The sequence below is a fragment of the Medicago sativa genome, chromosome 4, assembly GCF_051527215.1.
Source record: "Medicago sativa cultivar Bolivia chromosome 4, Bolivia_mono, whole genome shotgun sequence".
Classification (NCBI taxonomy): Eukaryota; Viridiplantae; Streptophyta; class Magnoliopsida; order Fabales; family Fabaceae; genus Medicago; species Medicago sativa.
This window is the reverse complement of record NC_140752.1, coordinates 99,230,477-99,251,932: the sequence shown is the minus strand read 5'-3', so window position 1 is coordinate 99,251,932 and position 21,456 is coordinate 99,230,477. Positions and strand designations below refer to the sequence as shown.

The 21,456-nt window shown below is 34.4% G+C and overlaps 2 protein-coding genes, 1 long non-coding RNA gene and 1 other non-coding gene across 8 annotated transcripts; 2 read left to right on the top strand and 2 right to left on the bottom strand.

The window, feature by feature from the left end:
• LOC146934585 (uncharacterized) lies at positions 1-8,153 on the top strand. Of its 2 annotated transcripts, none has more exons than XM_085706486.1 (15): positions 1-306; positions 901-1,007; positions 2,464-2,525; positions 2,891-2,978; positions 3,081-3,142; positions 3,219-3,312; positions 4,334-4,771; positions 5,049-5,364; positions 5,453-5,697; positions 5,819-5,938; positions 6,039-6,143; positions 6,254-6,337; positions 6,892-7,063; positions 7,152-7,197; positions 7,548-8,153. In XM_085706486.1, the coding sequence occupies exons 2-15, from the start codon at positions 909-911 to the stop codon at positions 7,681-7,683; spliced, it is 2,067 nt and encodes a 688-aa protein (XP_085562612.1). In that variant the 5' UTR covers positions 1-306; positions 901-908; the 3' UTR covers positions 7,684-8,153. The 2 variants fall into 2 exon arrangements, with proteins under 2 accessions (XP_085562612.1, XP_085562613.1); XM_085706487.1 differs by having other exon boundaries at positions 901-1,032.
• A 1,225-nt stretch (positions 8,154-9,378) lies between these two features.
• LOC146934584 (uncharacterized) lies at positions 9,379-16,926 on the bottom strand. 4 transcript variants are annotated; one of them, XR_015007823.1, is made up of 13 exons: positions 16,601-16,926; positions 13,595-13,919; positions 13,313-13,386; positions 12,966-13,125; positions 12,826-12,850; positions 12,622-12,711; positions 11,968-12,139; positions 11,801-11,874; positions 11,610-11,679; positions 11,201-11,272; positions 10,993-11,126; positions 10,507-10,784; positions 9,379-9,896 (listed from the first exon to the last, which is right to left on the bottom strand). XR_015007823.1 is itself a non-coding variant. In XM_085706488.1 (13 exons), the coding sequence occupies exons 2-13, from the start codon at positions 13,785-13,787 to the stop codon at positions 9,841-9,843; spliced, it is 1,194 nt and encodes a 397-aa protein (XP_085562614.1). In that variant the 5' UTR covers positions 13,788-13,919; positions 16,601-16,926; the 3' UTR covers positions 9,379-9,840. The 4 variants fall into 4 exon arrangements, 2 of the variants coding, with proteins under 2 accessions (XP_085562614.1, XP_085562615.1); XR_015007824.1 differs by having other exon boundaries at positions 13,595-13,808; positions 16,601-16,899; XM_085706488.1 differs by having other exon boundaries at positions 10,507-10,580.
• A 1,247-nt stretch (positions 16,927-18,173) lies between these two features.
• Positions 18,174-18,787, top strand: LOC146934583 (uncharacterized). The gene is made up of 2 exons (XR_015008466.1): positions 18,174-18,276; positions 18,449-18,787. It is a non-coding gene; the product is annotated as an uncharacterized LOC146934583 (long non-coding RNA).
• A 1,698-nt stretch (positions 18,788-20,485) lies between these two features.
• Positions 20,486-20,560, bottom strand: LOC146934582 (small nucleolar RNA R24). The gene has a single exon (XR_015009052.1). It is a non-coding gene; the product is annotated as a small nucleolar RNA R24 (small nucleolar RNA).
• Between the last annotated feature and the right edge of the window lie 896 nt (positions 20,561-21,456).

The following is a 21,456-nucleotide window of genomic DNA, read 5'->3' as shown; positions in this document are numbered from 1 at the left end:
ACTCTTTCTTTGGCTAAAACCTCATTCTGAGCTGTACAAAGCCGTAATTTCACCAACTCAGAAAGATCTCTCTCTCTTCCCTGGTTGTTGTGCTGTGCTGTGCTGCTGGATCTCTTTTATTGACCATCACCGTCAGCAGCTTAAACAAAAAAGCTGCTTAACTGTTTCTTTCTTCTTCTTCTTTTGCAAAATCAGCCACGTCTCTTTTATACCAACTTTTAGGGTTCTAACTGAATTTCGACTTCACGATATCATTTGCAAACTTTTCTTCTTCTTCTTCTTCTTCTTCTTCTTCTTAGTTCTCAGGCAAGTGTTCAATTCTTAGATCTGATTATTTGCATTCTCCTTCAATTTGTATGCTGATCTGCAAAAAAATTGTTTGCAAAATTCATTGTTCTTGATTTTTCCTAGAATCTAGGTGCATTGTATGGATGATGATCATATTTTCGGATAAAAGCATGATAAGTTTTAGTTAGTGTTTGGTTCTACGCCGTGAAAATTGATTTTGATCATATTGATTTTGTAAAATTGATTTTAGTTAAAACGTAAAAGAGAGCTTTAAGTAAAATGATCAATGTGTTTAAAGAATGTGATTTGAATAATAAATTTGAGTGAATAAATCATGTTTGAGGGCAAAAGCTAGAAATTCTAGAGTATCCCGTTAGAATCAATTTTAGCGGTAAAATCAATTAAAATAAAATAAAAAACACACAAACATATCAAAATCAAATTTGAGTCTTCAGAATCACTTTTTTCAATCCAAAAACTGAATTCAAACATAGTTAATTTCTTTGTAGTTCTTGGAGCAATTTGATAGAAGTTCTGACAATTATTTGTGAATTGCTTGATTGGATTGACTTGGTTTATGATGATATTTATGAGTTTTGATGTGTTTAACAGAAGCGGAGATGACAAGTCGACTAAAGGAAGATCAGAAAAATGAACGAACTATTCGAGGTCTTCTCAAACTTACACCGAATCGAAGATGCATTAACTGCAACAGCATGGTAGCATCTTTTTCCTGCTCTTCAAGCAAGTGAAATTTCTTACTCTGTAGTTTATGCCATTTAATATACTATAGGACAACTCATTAGAAATGCAGTTAGAGTGTGAAACATTACAAGTCACAATGATGTAGTGGTAACCATTCAATGGGCCGTGTAGAGAACTTAAGAGGCCTAAGGCGAACTTTGTAGAAATATGTAATAAGATTCAATTTCCTATCTACACCAACCTTTTTAAATTAATTATTCAAGATGAAGGGGTTGTTATTTGTCAACGGTGGCAAGTTGAAATATATAACAGCAGCAAAAAATGGTAGAATAGAAGGTTGTAGTAGTACCATGTTTGAGCAAAAAAAAGGTAGAATTGTAAGTTTAATCTTTTGTTACTTGATGATATGGCATTAGCTCTCTTAATTGTCCATAATAACAACCAAAAACGGTAAAATACACTTGTTTCGAAAGAAGTAAAATAAATGGTAATGCATCGAGGTATGAAAACACAAACAACCTACTACACATTTTATTAACAATTTAATGTGAGATATATTTATACTATTTAATCGTCTCAAAGAAAGAATTAAAAAGTCAATAAAATAGTGAGAGGTACATTACAAGCTTACGTCAGTAAAGTGGGAAGTAATTTTGTTCAATATAAAGATGTAAATTATGACCGATGGGGAGGGATACTTTGGTAACAATCAAGTAATATTGGTCTTCCTGTGATACACTTCTTTTTTACCATCTACAGAATCATATGCATGGGCCCATGGACAACTTAGCGAGACATGTATAAATAATGGAGGCATGGGTGGTTGGCTTTACATTGCTTTTTAGCGATTATAGATTGCTACTTTGTAGCAACTTTAAATGGATTGCTGCTCGTTTGATTATGCTATAGTGTATGGCACAAATCATATGACTTTAGTTGTGTATAGCTTGTGTCAACCAACACTGAATCTTTTATTAAACGTCAACTGTTGAAAGTCAAAGCAGAGTTAGATATTTGCAATCGGTTCAAGCGAGGCTTCGCTCCATGGATAGTGTTTTATTTTTGCATTTTTTGCTATTCGACAGGAAACAAATGTTCTCAGAATTTTGTTTATGTCATGGTTGTAAACCATTAAAGTTAAAACCAAAGAGATTATAGCAGTTCCCTGCCCTAATTAATTAGTCTCCTCTAGATTCCTTGCTATAACAGAAACCTTGAATGAAGAGATAAATTTGAATTTGAGATAGAATGCAGAGATAAATTTGATTGAATATGAGATAGAATGCTTATGATGTGCATGTTTATGCTCATATTGTACGCTTTGATTTAAGTGCTGGTAATCTTTATTCTTTGCCAGCTTTTTATAATGTTGTCTGCTTGCGCTCTTCTGAACGTAGCTAAGAAATGGTTGAATTTGATACTGTGACAAATCTGTTACAATAACCCCCTTGTTTCTTACTCTCTTGTTAGGGACCACAATATGTATGCACAAATTTCTGGACGTTTGTTTGCACAAACTGCAGTGGAATACAGTAAGTACTTACAATCTTTTTACTTACAAACTGTACTGTTGTCGAAATGTTGAGGTTGATGATTGTTGAATAGATATTTCTTAAGGTACATTGAAACATATCATATTGACTAATACTGCTCATTGTAATGATATTTTCTCACTTGAACTCGAACTTCTACTTCACTAACAATGAAGCTTGAAATGCCTGTATATTAATTGTATTTTCTTGTACTTTTTGAGTATCGTTTTAGTGTTGTTTTTGATGACCGGAGTTCATAAATTGTATACTAAATATGTTTTTCCTTTGGCAATATATCATGTTGTACTGGAGATAGGACAGTAAAGTTTCTCATTTCTAAACTGATTTTTTATGTTAATTTCCAGCCGGGAATTTACTCATCGAGTAAAATCAATCTCCATGGCTAAATTTACTGCACAAGAAGTTAGTGCACTTCAAGAAGGAGGAAATCAGGTACCAATTCTTATATGTGCCAAAACTTATGATAGATTTATTCCGCTCCATTGATGTTACATATTATTTTTAAGTTGATTTTCATTCGCTATTATATTTCAGCGTGCAAAAGAAATATTTTTCAAAGAATGGGATGCGCAAACTCATTCTTTACCTGATAGCGGGTAAGTATTTGTTTGTTAGATTCTTTTTCTTTTTAATTCTAGGGTGCATTACTCTTATTGTCATGTTTGGTGCCAGTAATGTTGACAGGCTTCGGGACTTTATCAAGCGTGTTTATGTGGATAGGAGATTCACTGGCGACAGGTCCTATGACAAACCTCCAAGAGTAAAGGTTGTAAAGTGTCTGTTGTCCTCTATCAGATATAATGTACTCCATTTTAAGCATATTCTATATATTCTCTCACATGTTCAATTTTAATCTATGAAGCACAAGTGTGATACACTAAATTTTATTGTAGGACACAATGTGTGTGTATGTCGTGAGTGTAAGGAAAACGATTCATATCATTTATATATGCTTCAAGATTTATAATATTTAGACATATATTATATGCTTAATGAAATGAAAATGTTGGGGGAAATAAAATTGGTACTGGACAAAAACACCTAACTTATTTTCCATTATTACTACAATTTACATTAAATTTTATTATTGGTTCAATTTGTTTACGGAAAAAGAACAGCAGTCACCCTACTGTGTTGTGGTAGCCATGTTGGAGTAAGATTTTATTTTTTATTTTTTTGGAATTCAACATGTAGGGATTCATGCCAATGTGTTGTGCAATATGTGTTGATGCTTTATGTGGATTGGGTCATGCTAACTAGTGCCTGTGGGGAAATAGTTAAGAAAGTTAAAAGTAGAAAACTTAAATTGAAATCAACAAATTTTTTTACTTTCAAAAAGTGGAATATACAACTTTTCCACACTTCCCAATACAATATTTCTATATTGGTTTCCTTAACTAGTGCCCCAGGGGCACTGGTTAGCATTTCCCTGATAGATGACCTAATTAAGCACTAATTGAATAAACATTTACCATGCAAGTGTTTCTCATATAAGCTATTTCTATAATCAAAGAGAAAACACGATTGTTTTTGTGTAAGTTGGCTGTATGCTATCCTGAAGAGCTTATTAAAATATGCCAAAAGTAGATCATGGACATGTCATAAACTATTTTCATAAGACTTCCCAAACACTCATACAAGTGACCATGCTTGGTGATAAGCCCAAATATGTTGTTCATTAGTCAATCCAAATACACCCTTAAACTAGTACACACTTGGCTTTTGCTTTAGAATTGCTTAAATGTATTGAGAGAAATCTCATTTTTCTTGTGCTGCATCTCATACAGGGCGACAAGGATGATTCCTATGACACCAGGAAGACGGAGTTGTATCAGGGAGGACCAAAAAGCCTTCCTTATGAGGATACATATGAACACCGTTTCAGTGATAGGTCTAGTTCAGGTGGAAGAAGTCCTGGATATGATCAAGAAAGACATTATGCCGATCATAAGAGAAGCCCTGGCCGCCCTCCAATAATCAATGACTGGCGCCGTGAAGATAGATTTGGAGATGGACGGAAATTCGAAGATAATCATATAACTGATGGAGGTATTAAGATGGAAAGCCAATCTCTTGAACGAGCCAAAGACCTGGGTTCTTTGAGCCCACCACCTGTTGTCCGGCCTGTTAGAGAAATTTTGGGAGAAAATGTAGTACCTCTGCGAATTAGTGAACCTCCCAAAGCAAACAGTGGACAGGCTGCTAATGGCTCAACACTCACACAGGTGAGATTATATCAATGATGTTCTTAATAATGTGGCTCAGTATTTACTTGGCTCTTTCATAAATTTTACTCCGTATTTACTTTCTTTACTAAGAAATTTTTTCAAGGGCTTAGTTTTCCTTTCCATTACTAGACATGGTTTACATGAAATCATTATGGTATCCCACCCACCTAATGGAAAAAAGGCTCTTTTTGGTTGTTGCGGTTCTTTCTGCAGTTCCGAAAATTGATTTTCTATTTGAAACATTTTATCATACCTTTGACTACTATGATTGCAGAGAACGGCATCTTCCAGTAGCTTGGCATCCAGTAATGGAACCTCATCAGAAGTTAAGCTTGAGACTATCAGGAGCCTTATTGATTTTGATGATGTTCCTGAACCACCTATTGCTCCAGTAATTCCTCAAGCCACACAAACTACCGTGGCTCAAATTGTGAACCCAACAAATTCTGGTGATAACAATTGGGCCTCCTTTGATGTTGCACCTGAGGTAAAAGTATCTCAGGGCCTTTCAAATGTAAATCCACTCGAATCGATGCTGTCCCAGTTGTCAGTTCCATCATCTTTACCTGATCAAGTTTCTGGAGTCCAAGGTGGTCACTGTCTTGCAGTAGCTATTCCTTTGAGCAGTATCGTAACATTGCTATCGATTCAGCGCCTTTTTATCTGTTTCACCTGCAGGGCCTTTGGCGGGATCAGCTCTTACTGCTACTGCCGGAGCTCCAACTGTGAACATCTTCGCAACATTCCCATCCAGTGTTGCTTCATTAGCATCTTCTGGATTGACAATGGAATCGCCTTTCAATAATGCACTCCCATGGCCTAATTTGCAGTATCAGCAGCAACAACCGTTGTTCACATCTGCTGTTGGTCAGCCTACTATTCAACAATCTACACCACCAGTAGGTGGAGCTTTGAATAACCAGGTTTGTCTTATTAAGACGCTGTGTAAAATGTTCTGTCAATTATTTCAGATGTGATGTTCATTCATCCTTTCATAGAAATATCACTCAGACCTGTAATACATCTTCTGTTCCCGCGATACAGGGGCATCCAAGCACGCTAGTGCCACATTTCTCAAAGGTTGTCAATGGGGAAAAATCTAATTTTGCGCCACAAACTTCTACTGTAGACACAAAACCAAGTGGAAGAAATGAACTTCCTGAGGTATTATCGACTTCTTACTTAACTTCATAAAGCATCAATATTGTGTACTTGCTTGTATATGTCAATTGTGTATCTTAGTCTTTCGCTGTGATTTCTGCAGGATCTATTCACTATAAAATATTCATCCTTCCCTGCTCCAGTCCCAGGCTGGCAAATGGGTGCACCGCCTGGCATGGGTGTCTCAGTTCAATATAATAATGTGATGGTACTTTAAATTCCAAATCATTAGCTTACCGCTTTATAACTTAATCCGTGGTTATATGCCAGTACCACAGCATGATACATTTTCTTATAAATTTCTTCCCATTGTTACAGTCCATGCCGAGTTTTCCACAACCATCACAATCTACAAATCCATTTGATGTGATCAACGAACCAACACCAGTTCAAGCCCCAACCGTAAGTAATTTCAATTTATGTACTAGTGTGTAGTACGCCTGGTGATAGTTTGTGCACATTTCCTCTTTTACATAGGTTTTGTGAATCTTTAGTTGAATCATTATTAATTACTATCGGTTGGTGATTTGGATCTTCCAAAGTGCATGATGTGCTTTAGAGCCATTGGTGGAAGATAAATATATGTTTGAATCTTGTCCTCTGTTAAGTTATTGAGTTTTTCTATCATTATTTACTGAAGTGTAAATTATTTTCCGAAGATTGCTTTCTTTAATAGAGGAGCCTTATCGTATTAATAATAAGAATGATGGGTAACTGGTATATGATGGATATATTTATTTAGTTTCTTTATCATCTGACATTGAAAAGGCTGGAATGTTGAAGTAGGACATGCTGACATTCTAATATATAAGTGTAAACTCTTATAGTTAATTCAAGTTTAGTATTGCCTGTCAATTTATGTTAGGAAAACAGATAATGGCATAATATTCTCCATAATTCTTTCAGTTAATGCACGTTTTGGTTGATGCTTTATGATTGGTATTCCTTGAATGCAGTTTCCTTCTATGTCATCTTTGCAAGGTGCTCTGCCTAGTGTAGCGCCTTCAGCTGCAGTAAACCCTTCAAACATGGGTAATCAATCTCTTTCCTGGAATCCACCCTCCTCGTTATCATATGCACCAACGCTCCCTCCACAAGCACATATTCATGCCTCAGCAATGGGACCAAGTATACCTTTTATCATTTCCCCAATCAATTATTTTTTTGCCTATGCTATTTGAACTTTATTTGTATCATAAACCGTGTAAAATCTCAGGGGCGTACATGGAGCAACAACTTCCCACTAATGTGCCAATGCCAAGGTAACTATTTCAGTCCATATCTATTTACTGTTTGCATAGCCTGTTTTAAGTTAGATTAATTTTTTGCTCTTGGAAAGTGGAAACTCGTCTTTTGACATTCGTACTATGCAGCATAAATACAGTACAAGAACAAAGTTAACCCGTTATTCATAATAAACACACAAATTTTAGCACCTCAATTCTATATATTCAGTGTTGTTGCTTGAGTGGGTTAGTTGTGATTATCGAGAGCTGAGTTTTATTTGTGAAGTAATCTGTTTAAGGTAAATTTATTATGATTGTATGGATAGAGTTGATAATTATTGGTTGTGGTTTGCATTACTTACCTTGACACGTAACTGAATGTGTAGGCATCAAGTAATTGGGACTTTTGGTAATGAGGGAGCTGCTTTTGGCTTCTCTAATATAGATCAGCAACTGAATGGTAGGTCGTCGGCCTCTGCTACTTTAAACCCCTTCCCTGCAGGAGGTAATCCATTCGGATGATCTTAAGATTTTCTGCTCGGACTCTCTTTTCAAGCCAAGCATCAATTTGTTGCACCCCTGTACAAATATGGTTGAAGTTATTTGTACCATTCTTTAGTCGAGAGGAAACATTCCAGCATAGAGAGATCGGTCATCATTCAAATATTTGTACCTTGCTTGTAAATTATTTGTTGTTATAGGAAAGATGAAGGCCAAATATCTGCCTGTCAATGGGAGTCGTACAGTACTGATATGATGAGCTGATGAATTCGAGAAAGGAGTGCAGAAACCCTTTCGCCTAGACGAGTAATTCTTTTAGGTGCAGCCTTGTGTTGTAGCGTCAGATGCTTAATAGTGTGTTATGGTGATCATGGTTGTATTTTTTTTTTTCATGGTTGTATTATTATTCTTTGATTTTGCTATTCTGGTATTCCTGTAATCTTATTATTTTGGTAAAGGTCTTTTCTATTCATGGAAGCATGTTAAATTAACTGTTTGGTGTCCCGATTGAGTTCTATACCACTATAGGATTACTGCAATGTTTTTTTATAATCGACTAGTGTTCGATTTTTGTTTTCTTTTATACACTGCTGCATGTGCATTGTACATGGCCGTGTGGTTCTTTGTAACTTTCTTTTTTCATAAATGACTCTTTTAAAATTTAACAAGATGAACATTAATATTTTAATTATATACTCCTTAAAAATATCTTAACAAACCTCAATGATGAAGTATTATTGAATAAGACTAGGACTAGACATGCTCTATTTCTTTTGAGGAATATGGAGCCCTTTTACAGATGTTTATTTTATTTTTTTTGCAAACCCCTATTACTGATGTTTATACTGTATAAATTAGGTTCTCGTGAGCTTAGCTCAGTTGGTAGGGACAATGCATAAAATATGCAAGGTCCAGGGTTCGAACCCCGGCCACCACCAAAAAATACTGTATAAATCAGGCATCTCTGGAAACATGTGTTTAATAGTTCTGTAAAAGAAAATGTTTTATACTGTATAAATCAGGCATCTCTGGAAACGTGTTTAATAGTTCTGTAAAAGAAAATGTTTTATACACAAAAAATTACTCACACCAAATTTGCCCCCTCATCTTCCTCTGCCCCACAAATGCACAATAAACCTCCAAAGTATTCTTCAAAAATCTCAAGCTACTCTATCATAAGCTTTCTCTATATTCAAATTAAAGATTAAATCTAGAGCTTATTGAAGAGACTATTTGTTGATTATATCAAAGAGTGATATACAAATATGATCTAAATTTGCTACTTTTAAGGCGGGAAAGTCACGATGACTCTCTCTCATCTTATCTATCATTTCTCTTTTATCTTTCTCTTTCATTCAATTCACAAAAATGCACCAAAGTAAGTGACTTCTCCGCCACCAAAGTCACGAAATCTCAATCCCTTTGTTGAGTCCATTTTTTATGTAATTTAGAGGGGGTAATTGCTATGCGTAATCTTGTCACTTCCTCAGTCCATTGCCAATTAGAATCAATGAAACAAAACCACCAGATCCGGAAAATGCCGTTTTGAATATTTTGATTGCACATAATCTGCTATTGCTATATGACGACTGTTATGGGATGAGATAGCATATGTTCTATGCGATAGAACCCCTTCCCTGAAGTTGAGTTTCAACTATTTTGACTCTCCTGATTTTGTCAAGAGGGCTTGTTTTTAGGAACATTTAGGAACTAAGGTAGTAAAAAGCATACCTTACAATAGTAAAGTTAGCTGTTAGCATTAAAAAACTTCTCTTTCAATGAGACTGATATTCAAAAAATTATGACTGAAGAAAGCATATATTAAATTGTATAACATAACATTATGATTTCTCAGTGACACATGTACAGGTAAGAGGGTAGTTGTCTTTGTTAATCCCTTCATATAGTGAAAGGACTGTATATCTTCATGCGGAAATCGCACAAATCCAATTCAACCAGTATGCGTGCATTTGTGCCAGAAACATTGATTCTGTCCAGTGCACACTAAAGAACAATCAGTTTTTCAGTTTGAATTTCATGGATGCTGTAGTTGCAATTCTTTTTTCCTATCTTCAGAGCTGGAGGAGTCCACTATATGTACATCTGAGATTTGGGGCTGTCTGAAGATCTTAATTCTCAACAAAATTTCATAACTAGCATGGTTCTATTTTGACTTTCTCAAGTAGAACCAACTTGTCTGCACTTCCATATCATTGGAGCTATCAGCATCCATACTATCAACAAAAATTGTTTTAAGAGTAAAAAGGAAAGAGTTAGTAAATCCCTGTTAATCTGAGTTAATAAAAAGAAACATTTACTATATTAATAGCTGAAAAATTCTTTAATACAACAGCATTTAATTGCTTTATTTAAGCAATTTGGTTAAATCAGGCTATGATACCACTAATTCTGACATTCACTACCCACATAACAAAACTAAGTCATAGTCATGCAAAAGAAATTAATAAAAGTATTACATAATTTAAATCTTTGTCAAAGGGCGTCACTACCACATTCAAACAATCATCACTTAATGCGGAAAATAAAATAAGCATGCAAATAAATAATTTGAGGTAAAACCATAAATCATCATCAGTCATCACTACCCTATGGAAGTGCATAACATCAAACTCAAGCAAGTAAGGTTTAACCATCGCTCCTACAATGGTCAATGGCGATATAATAGACACGCGAGACATATGAGACATGGGACACTCCAATCACGTTCATCAAATCCCTAACTACTCATTTCCATATAAGTCATTCATCCCTTTCTGACTTTCCAAAAAACATTCTTTTAAATCGATAATTAAAAAATAATGGAGGATGTATTGATTTTCTTACAATAAACACAGACTGCCAGCCATTCATTTACTATTCTGACCCAGGTGCTGGTCCACCCCACATCGATTGTCCATCTGCAGAAGAATGAAGGCATACCATCAACTTGCTATAACATTTATGTGTGCACTGAATGAAAGACATAATTAACTTCCAACGAACACTACAAGTGAGAAGCTGAAAAAAGTTAGTTTCAATAAAAATGTTTTTGTGGCACTGCTGAGTGATGGCAACTTTATCAGCTCATTGAATTACTTGGCGTCAGGGATCCAGCTGATATTCTGTCATGCAAATAAGACAGCTATAAAATTTTACGGGAACAACAGTTATTGAGTTTTGTGGTTTCTGGATTTGTATATGATCATTGATGAATAACAATGGAAATAAATTTGCTTTGTTTACCCCTGTTTCTTATTTCTACATTGACGTACAAAGCAAAACAAGAAACCATATGATATGGGCCAAATACAGGAGAGTAGGATATCGTACTTTCTCATAGAATGATGACTATTCCATCCAACCAATAGCATAGCAAAATACATTGCTCCCGTGGCAAAAACAAAATGGAAAAAACCATAACCATATGGTACATCATCCTCTGCTGGTGTATCATCCTTCCGGAACTGCAGGGATATGTAAGAAAGTTATTGGAGAACCTAATAATAAAATTCAAGCTAAATTCAGAGTTTATGCTAACCTGGAAGCATTTGGAATCTATGCCTGTTGAAAATGTCGCAATAACAATCGCAAGTATTGCAACAACAAAGCTCTGCCAACAACAGCCATTATCATTTGTCAACCAACAATGAAAAGAAATGTATTTTGAGATTTTTAAATTAGTTACTAAGCTGTCATAAAAAATATATTATGCTATGTACAACCAAAAGTAATAAGATAGATAAAGGTTCTAACAATAGACTAGAAACATTAGGCTATAATTTTTGGGAATAAGTAGCAGTTTTCATGGCATTTATTTGATGGATACACGTATGTGACAATGGTAATGACTATTCACTATAGACATAGACGTATATTTGTGAGCTCATAACTATCAGGTTTAAAGAGATGTTCTAATTTCTGAAGAAAGAAAAAAAGATAAGTATTACAATGATGCTTAGCCAGTCTGTTTTGGGTGCAGAGTTTGACTTCCTGATGCAGTTTTCTCCAGCAGGTTCACTGCATACAAAAATATCCCGACGCTCAAATATAAAATAAGTAAAAAATGGAAATTAAGAGAGGTTGCATAAATAAAAATTGAACAAAAGCAAAACTGTTCAGCAAAAGTTGGCAAACCTGCCTTCTAATGGCGCACCAACAAAGGAAGACAATATAAAGCCCCATCAGCCCTGGAGTTAGAATACCAGCATTAACCTATTGCAGATAAAATTGGAGATTCCAAATCAAGTTATGTTGTACGATAAAATGTTTTAAACAAGTAAAGGTATGGCCACAGATAGAACATACTTTCGGGTGCAGAGACACGCTGGTCATGAGTTGGACAAGTACTAGCGTCCAAGTAATGAAGAAAATGTTGAGAAGGCAAGAAGGCTCTGGTGTATACCAAATGTACATCAAAATGATCCCCACCAAACAGACGACATATGCGGTCGTTGCAAACAACATCACATGAATATGGCTGTATGGAAATTGATGATTAATGCAAACATTTCAAAATACAGAATCATATACCTTATATTATCCTAAATAAATTGATCAACTTGTTGTTTTGTATGCCTATCAAAGCTTTACAGGTAGAATAGGATAAAATGCAAAAGCACAGTATTAGGTTGATACCAGATTAGTGGTTTTTTTCTATAAGCTGCTAAATTCGTAGATAAAGTTAAATAACACTGATCAGACAACAATTGGTTATACCCCTCTACACTCTAGAGTACTTTTGACAATAAATTTGGAAAATTCAAGAAATTTTTATCGTTTCCTTTTTATATAATATAAGCACAATGGTCGACTATTCAACATCCAAAAGAAAAATGAATATCCCTTGCTATTGTTAAAACGTTGAAAATTCAACAATCAAAATTTCTGCAGCGACAATAATCTCAAGCATATTATTCATGGTCGAGAAGCCTGTTTTTCTCTAACCGAAGAAAATCTTACCAACGTGATGCATATTTTTCAGACGCACAGTGATCATTCAGCCATGTGATGAAGCTGATTATGCTAATTAGTTGGATTAGGAGGAAAACCCTGAAAAGGAATGACAGGAACACTTTAAACAATTACATATTGTTTGAAGAAGAAAAAGTGTGTGATGAAATCATCCATCATATATAAGATTAAGAGGTAAAAGTAAGACTATACCCGGCACCAAAATGCGCCACCTCCCCTGGTAAAAGAATTGTATCAAAGGAATTACTAGGTTAGTATAATATAACAATCTTTTGATATCACAGATTATGCATTTATACCTGGAGGCTTGTTGAAAGATAAAGTTTACTGACCATAAATTTGAATAAAGCCGGAAGGTAGAAAAAATGGGATGACAGTCATGACGATCCACAAAGCAATCTTGACTAACCACCATCCAGAGTGCCATGTGTTTCTCTTTTGCTTTAGTTTAGAAGTGCCAGTAGTTGACAAAAACATTATGATATAGAATGTCTGAACTTGGATTAAGGTTCACTTAATATAACACTTTGTTCAAAGATCGATCATTTTTATAATTTCTATTTTTCCACTCACCATAAATGAATATGAATAACTAATCAAATTCTTTATTTTCTCTGTGTACAGACCTTTATACAAAGCCTTTAGTGACTAATTTCATGTATATAACTGAAAAGGATACAAAGCAACCCAAGCTCACTCGCAAAACGCCTTCAGCCCCCAAACAGTCTTTTCCACCATTGCATCCTTTTAATCCTGTAGGTTGAATTTATTATTAGATTTGATTTAAACCAATGGCATCATATTCATATGAAATAACATGCCTCAATGAAAGCAACAATATATTGGATGGAAGTAGAACACACAATTTGTTGGTTAAATGGAATGATTTGCCATAATAAGCGTGGGACTGCAAGAAGGCTAAATGATATATGACAATGGAATGTGAAAGTTCTAAACTTACTCTCCATTTCTGTTAAAGCACTACGACCATAGTCACGAGCAGCCCATGCCAACAGATTAGCCAGCAGAAAAATCAAGGCATAAGCATATCTTGCCATCCAAGGATTGGATGCATTTCGGAATTGACTGAACCATGAAGAATCATTGGATATGATACACCTCTCATTACCATTGTTGCTTTCCCCAGTTTCCATATCTTCTTCAACACAGAAATGCTACGCAGTACATGAATGAATGGAGCAGACAAGAAATAGACGTCATTCAATTAAGTTCTTCTATTCTATAATATATTCCTCTATACTGTAATGCAGAAAAGAGTCTGTCATCTGTCATGGGAGATTGTTTACTGTTAGCAAAGCCGTATAAGTAATCATGTGACTGAAGAATACTCGATGTTTTATTGTTTATTATCTTTGTAGTCATAGCTTTTTCTCATATAAAAATCAACATATACTCTCTTATGAAGGTTTGGCAATCGGGGAAACATACTTCCATTTTTTGATTGTTTTCAGTTTTCATTACAAGAGTTAAAATAAAAATAATAATAACTTCTTTTTTAATTGTCATTTTACTATTATTTACAAGTATAAAAAAATCAATAATGTCGTTACTTTTGATAAAAAAAAAATTCTTCTTCCAATACTTTTTTGAAAGATTCTTCCAATACTATGTAGTACTAAGATTTATTTTATATTTTTCTCTATCAGTAACTTTACGTTACATATACTATTGATGATGGTGTCCGGGGTTCGAATTTTTCTCTATCAGTAACTTTACGTTACATATACTATTGATGATGGTGTCCGGGGTTCGAACCCCGTACCTTTCATATATATTGCATTGTCCTTCCAACTTAGCTAAGCTCGACAGTTACATATATTATTAACAAAACAATAATAATTTTGCACATGCACAAAATTTTAAAAACCACAAATAAATAAGATTATAAGCTCTTATTTATTTTCCACAATGGATCACACTAATATACATTCTTTTATAATTAAATAAAGTGATATTCTCTTTTTGATGAATTATTCAAATTTTTGTCAATCATATTGATGGCTCATCGATCGTCGAGTTAATGTCAATGTACATGTTATCTTCGAATATATCAATCATAAAAGAGTTATGAAATATTTGCTTTAGCGGTGGGTTTATCATTCCCGCGACCAAAACCCACGTTGGAGAAGAAGCTTACTCCCTCCGGTCCTAAATATAAGCAAATTTGACTTTTTACATTCATTCAATTAATGATGTATGTGGTCCATAATATGAACCACATACATCATTAATTGAATGAACCTAAAAAATGAAATTTGCTTATATTTAGGACCGGAGGGAGTAGTTTTTTAGCTTCTCTTACGGTGGGAGCATATACAAGCGCATGTTTGATGGTGCAAACTCCCAACCAAACATATGCTTAATCTCTTTTTTTATGATAGTCTAAAAAATCAATCTCCTAATTCATATTACTCTAAATATAAGTTTCCTTTGGCAAAAGTAAACTATATAAGTTTACGTTTAAATCTAAAAAAAAAAAAAAAAATTACATCAACAAATACAGTACTCTTTTTTCAAATAATATACGGCACACTTTTTTCAAATAATATATATTGATCGGAGTTCGAACCACGGATTCCTCGTTTATTGTGAAATTCTAACCATTAAATTACTTAATAAATATTTAATAAAAAAAGATTACTTAATGAATACAATATGCTTTTTTTTCTTTCTAAATACATATCCTTTTAATACTATAATTCTGCCATAGAAGATAAAAATAAGAGTTAAACACAATACACAAACTAAAAACAAAAAATTATCTATCATTGAATTTTACAAGCAAAAAGGTTATATGCAGAAAGAAAAAAAGCCAAAGGTCTCATTTACCATTGAAAATCATTGGGTCCACCTTGAAGCTCGAGGGTCATTGATGGACCCTTTAACATCCGAGTTACTTTTGCAATTAATTTATGGGTCAGGTTAACTTGTGCCCTTAGGGCACATGTTAAGGAATCCAAAAAAAGAAACTTTGCATTGGAAAACATGATATTTTAACTTTCTAGAAGTTGACTACACGACTTTTGATGCGTATATTTCTTTAATGAGTTCCTTAACATGTGCCCTCAGAGCACAAGTTAACATTTGCCTTAATTTATATACAAGTTTTAAAATAAATTTATTATTTTTGACTTCTTAATTTATGCAAATTTGTCCCCGATAGGAAAACTCATTATACACAAAATATTATTGAGAGGTATATTAAATTAATTTTTCATTAGAAATTAATTAAAATTATACTAACAATTTATTTTTAATACTAATATAACGTTTAAATATAGAAAAAAAGGAGGGACCAGTAAAAAACTCATCAACCAACAACACAATTTGCTGCTAGAATCGTGATTGCATCGGCTGTATCGGAATGCGCAACCTCGATTAAAGCATATGATAATGCATTGACTTAAAAACGCATCTACCTCAACAATGAATGCTTGCTTACAGTGTTTACCTCTACTAGCTTTTTCTGAGGGGAAATTTGCAGGATCTACTTCATGTGAGAGAAAGAGGGTAAAAAAATAGTTCTATTTATTATATTATTTTTATTTGAAGCAGTTGAGTACATAATTCATTTTCCTTTACTCCAAAGTAACCAACCACCATCTCAACTTTTCCTTTTATTCTTTTCTAATTTTCTCGGCAAACATATATCAAAACCGTCGATTATGCAATTGCATTCAATACTCTTCTTATCTGGAAACGAAAATCTATACGAACTACATTATATCAACACATGATTCATAACATAAAATATTCACAGCCAAAAAAATGTGAAAAAAACATAGAAACAGAATTTTATTTTCACATAAAGCTAATTCTTAGAACAAATTATAGACAAATGTGGAAAATTAAAAGAGGAATGAAAGGCATATAAAAATGGAATTGAGAATTGCTTGATAGAAAAGCGAAGAATCCAACAATTGAAGAAAGAAATGCAATGAAGTACCTGAGAAAGACGAAGAAGATGAAGGCAATGATGGAGAAAACACAGATCTATTAACGAGTGAACACTGGAGCGGCTGGTACCATTCTCTTTTTCGATCTCTCACTTTTGAGAGAAAGAGTATAAAAGATGAAAAATGGAAACAGAGAGAAATTGTTGGGGAAACGCTTTGTTTGTGCTTTCGGCTCGTAAAATAATGATTTAAACTTGATTGCTTTTCTTTTCTGTTTACTCATTTTTCTTTGCTTTTCTTCGCTTTTTCCTTTTTATTTTCCCGCCGCAAGCTTCCTCTATTTTCTACTATTTTTTTTTCCTGCTTGATATTTTTATGAAAAATGCTAAACATCCCGATAAAAAGTGTCCCGAGAGGTTCACGAATTACCTGTACATGACAACGTGTAAATGAAATTTTAATCTTCCCCAATTCATCACACACAATATCTGCAATTCTCTCCCTACGAATCCGGCGACCACCACACCCACCACTCATCGTGTTTCTCCCAATTTCCATTGTGTTCTCTTTCATCAACGTCGTTCCTTTGTCGTGACTCTGTCATCGTTCCTTTCGCCGTCACACCGCTCCTTTGCCGTACTCCCTGTTCCTTTTGCTGTCACTGTTCCTTAATCGATTTTCTATGGAATTTGGGTAATTATCTCTTTTAAATTGAATTAATTTTCAAAAAATATTTTGCTTCTATGTTCCAGAAATTGCCATAGGCAAGACCAGTGTTTACGCAATGTTTTTGGGCGTGCTTTGTTGATAGTAACAGTGAAGTTTGTTTCAGACATTTTTGCTTGTGTGTATGTTGTTGATAAAAAGGAAATGAGTGTTGCTTAATTTAGAGTGAACAATTGCTCATGGAGTTACTATCATGGAATTTGTTGTGATGCTGTCAAAGTAATATAATTGGTTACAATAAATTGGCTTATCAGTTATCACCAATAATTTGATTTTGCAAGCTTTGATTAAATTGTGAAATCTTGTTATATAACTTTCAGTTTTGGCATTTTGAAGTGAATACATGTTTCGAAGTTCCGTATCATCAATTCACCATATGTTACCTTATTTTTCAGGAATGAAACAAGTGTCTGGTTCAATATTAATCTACATGGCTTATTGCTCGACTCACAACGCATTCATTCACAAGGAAACATAGTGATGACATTCGAGACTCATAAGTAAATTGAAAGATAGAAAAACGACAACAAAATGAAGACGAAACTTGTTGGTGTTTGGCTGGTCACTTCGGTCCTTGGCGTTAGCCTTTTAGGCTTTTCTGTTTTTGTGTGGTTGCTGGCTACTGGAGCTGTTTTTGTTTTCGTGTGCTGGAGCGGTTTTTGTTTTCTGTTTAGATGTGTTCTGCTGTTTTTTGTGCAGGACTGTTAGATGTGTTTTCGTGTTCTGCTGTTAGTCAAATATTAATTTCATTTACTTGAACACTCTCTTGTGTGCCGACTACATCAACTACTTGAACAAGATAATGTTCAAGTAAGTGAAATTAATCTCTTTTTATTTCTCATCTTTAGTTCTAAATGATCAATGAGACACTACATACTCTATGTTTAATACATATATGTTTTTAGGGGGAACAAATTAGTTTTGGGAGGAATGGACATGGTGGTGTAATAATTTAGCTCCCTTCAATCCAAATTCAATACTTATGAGTGAAGTAAATCAGGTGCAAGCATAAAATCTAGTGATCTTTAGTTTCCTGGTACATTAATATTGTGGATCTAACAAGTATTTTCCACGTTATTTAGGTTCCATTTTATTCTTAAGTCATGATTCATATTTCGATTTTACAGGTAATAGATTTTATTATAGTCACTATCAGTTTGTTCTTTTTGTAGGCACAACACCATGTGAATGATCCGTTGTCGTCATCAATAACACGTGAATCATAAAAACATGTAGCTATGATTGGTCATTTTGATACCAGTTAGAAGAAGAGGATTGCTTTTGAACTATTAGCTTTATGCCTTTAGCATAGGATTGTTTTTGATATTCTAGATTAGTTGCTTCAAATATGTATAAAATTTAAGAATTGGAGTGGTATAGTGAGGTTATATTCATGTTTAAGTGAAATTTGTCTTCACAATGTTTATGCACTTTTTTTAAATCTGTTATGTAAGTCTACATTGTACGGATTCACACTGTTTCTAAAACATTATTTATGTGTTTTGATGTCATGTTTAGATTTATAAATGAGATGCTTAATAGTTGATACACAACATCGATGTACGTCTAATGTGAAACTGTGATTTACAGTTATATGTCGTTGTTACCTCGTAACGGAACGCAACAAATTATAAAATGTAACTAATGTCGACTCTTTTGACGAACTTTTCCCCGCGTCTTGCACGAGTTCATGCTACTAGTATTGTAGAATATAATTGCTCTTAAAAAATGACCAATAGATAAGAAGAAGTGTTGGAAAACTCTGAGCTGAGTTATTATTGATGAGTACTTGTACAACTGATTACAAATGCATCCTTACCGATTACACATGCATAAATAACCTGCTATGGTATACCAGAATCAGCTACTGCAATATTCACAATGGAAAAGGTTGTAAAATTGTTCTATGTAGCTTTTTTTGAGTGACAGCAACAAGATATGAGCCTGTAATCTGGTATAAATGGCACCAAAATACAAAGCCATAGCTAAAACTAGCCACAAGCAGTCCCTCCACCAAAATACAAGAACTAAAAATGCTCCCTAAGGCATCCTAAAACAGCAGCCTACCCATAAAAAGAAAAAACCAAAACAGCAGGCCTAGTTTTACTTCTCAGCTGTCGGCTGCTGCGCGGCATCAGCAGCACATAAAAACAACAGTTGTTGTCTGTAACGCAATAACAGCCCCCAAAAGCTCAAAACAGAGGGCCAACAAACATGTGTCAGGCAACCGGCACCAAAAAACCCAGCATCCACACCAGAACAGCACCGCAACAGCTTAACAAACTTGCAAAAGACACTCTCTCGGGTTCCAACACCATTCAAAGTACATGTATTGAGACATGGGAATTCTTTCAATGCTTCGGCACATTTGATCAAATTAGATTTCTCTTTTCTATACGAATCTGAGAAAGAATGAGTGATAAATTTCAAATCTATGGTGACACTTTTCCTTCGGATGAAATTCTTTAAGCTTCCAACATCAGAATTTCTCCTACTCTTCCTTCAAACTTAATGTATTGTTTAAGTTTCGAGACATGACGGTGAGAGTTTCATACTCACTCCTAAGACCATTGTTAATGCTATCTTCTCTAGATTTAGATTTTTCTACAGATGTAACTCTACCACTGAGATGATTGCTACTATCTTTTCCTCTTATCAGTTTCACAAGCTTTCCAAAGATCTTTGACTTGTTTGTGGCATTGTTGACTCGCGCATCGAAAGAATTTTCTAGAGGATAATACTCATCACTTTCACCATGATATGTTACATAAGAAGAAGCTTGTGACGAGTTCTTCAATATCTTTGCATCTATCAGCTTGCAGTTGCTCAATTTCTTCTGTCAAGTCTTCGTTTGCTTGTCTAAGACGGTCACTTTCTTCCCTCATAGCATCTGCCTGCATTCAAAATAAAAGGCTGAAATTGAGTTTGACAAACAGTTATTCAAAAAAGAACATAGGGACCTGTTTCGATTGACTTATTGAACTTATCCACTACTATAAACACCTATGAGACTATTTAGAACAACATTTGCAAGGATCTGAGTAGAATCCAATCTTCTAGCTAAGTCAGAATTTAACTTTGGTGACAGATAAAAGAGAGGTCATGTTCGCACAATAAACAATAGATAAAAAGATTAGATTCATTAAGAAAACTATTTTGAATTATTAGAGGTCAGTAGGCTACATTCACGAAACAACTTCTGAATGATCAAAGCTCTGAAGCCAAGCGATTGAAGAAACCCACATAGGGATTCATCTTATATGTTAGAGGCTCATCACTGCTGGAGAACACTGAATCTTATTGGCAGAGGTTCAAAATGTTTCTAATTTACGCAGATAAATCACATGGTAATTAGGAAGACCAGATCACCAGATAAAAGATATGCCAGGTTCACACAATAAACAAAATAACTCAGATAAAAATGTTAGATTCATACTTAATCCAATCTTCTTAAAAATTTTAACGTTAGTGATAGAATTTCGTAATGTTTTTCAGCACAAACATGAATTGAAGGGAATGTTCCTCTAAAAAAAATTGCAGGCAATGCAAAAGTAGCAAAAAAACGACCAAATCAACAGAACACGTCCAAAAAGATTGACTAAAATCAGAAAGAGAACAACCAAAAATCAATTTAATTTACAAATAAAATTAATTGAATTCGATAGATAAAATTACCCAATTTCCATATAAAATCGATGTAGGAAGCAAAGGAACGGTGACGGCGAAATACGGCCAAGGAACGACAACGGCGAAATACGGCAATTGAACGGCGACAACCAAACATGGCAAAGGAACGACGATCGCGTAATAACAAAGGAAGCGCAAAACGAAACACACACAAGAAAGAGTCTGGAGAAACAGGATGAGAGGATGAGTGTATGGTGGTCGCGAAATCTAGGGAGAATTACAGAGGTTTTTGAATTGGGGAAGATTTGATTAGTTGTCCAGATTTTTTTTACACGTAATCAAACATGTCATTCGGGACACTCTCGGAATAGAAACTGTCGGGAGAAATAGCAAAGCTGTATTTTTATTACAAGGTTTTACTAACTTACATTCACTTTTTTCTTTAGTAGTGGGTCCAAATTAATAACTTTTTCACAAAATTATAGTTGTATCTTATCAATTTAAACCCACTAAAAAATAAGTGGATATAATTTAGTAAAGATGCGTTTGATCT

Bases quoted from the DNA above. Each gene is read 5' to 3' on its own strand.
- LOC146934585 (XM_085706486.1), top strand. From the start codon at position 909: ATGACAAGTCGACTAAAGGAAGATCAGAAAAATGAACGAACTATTCGA. The intron at 2,979-3,080 runs GTACCAATTCTT...ATTATATTTCAG, and splicing joins TTCAAGAAGGAGGAAATCAG to CGTGCAAAAGAAATATTTTT. The intron at 3,143-3,218 runs GTAAGTATTTGT...GTTTGGTGCCAG, and splicing joins CATTCTTTACCTGATAGCGG to TAATGTTGACAGGCTTCGGG.
- LOC146934584 (XM_085706488.1), bottom strand. From the start codon at position 13,787: ATGGAAACTGGGGAAAGCAACAATGGTAATGAGAGGTGTATCATATCC. The intron at 13,126-13,312 runs GTATCCTTTTCA...ATCCAAGTTCAG, and splicing joins GAGTGAGCTTGGGTTGCTTT to ACATTCTATATCATAATGTT. The intron at 10,581-10,992 runs GTACGATATCCT...ATTCTTCTGCAG, and splicing joins AGTCATCATTCTATGAGAAA to ATGGACAATCGATGTGGGGT.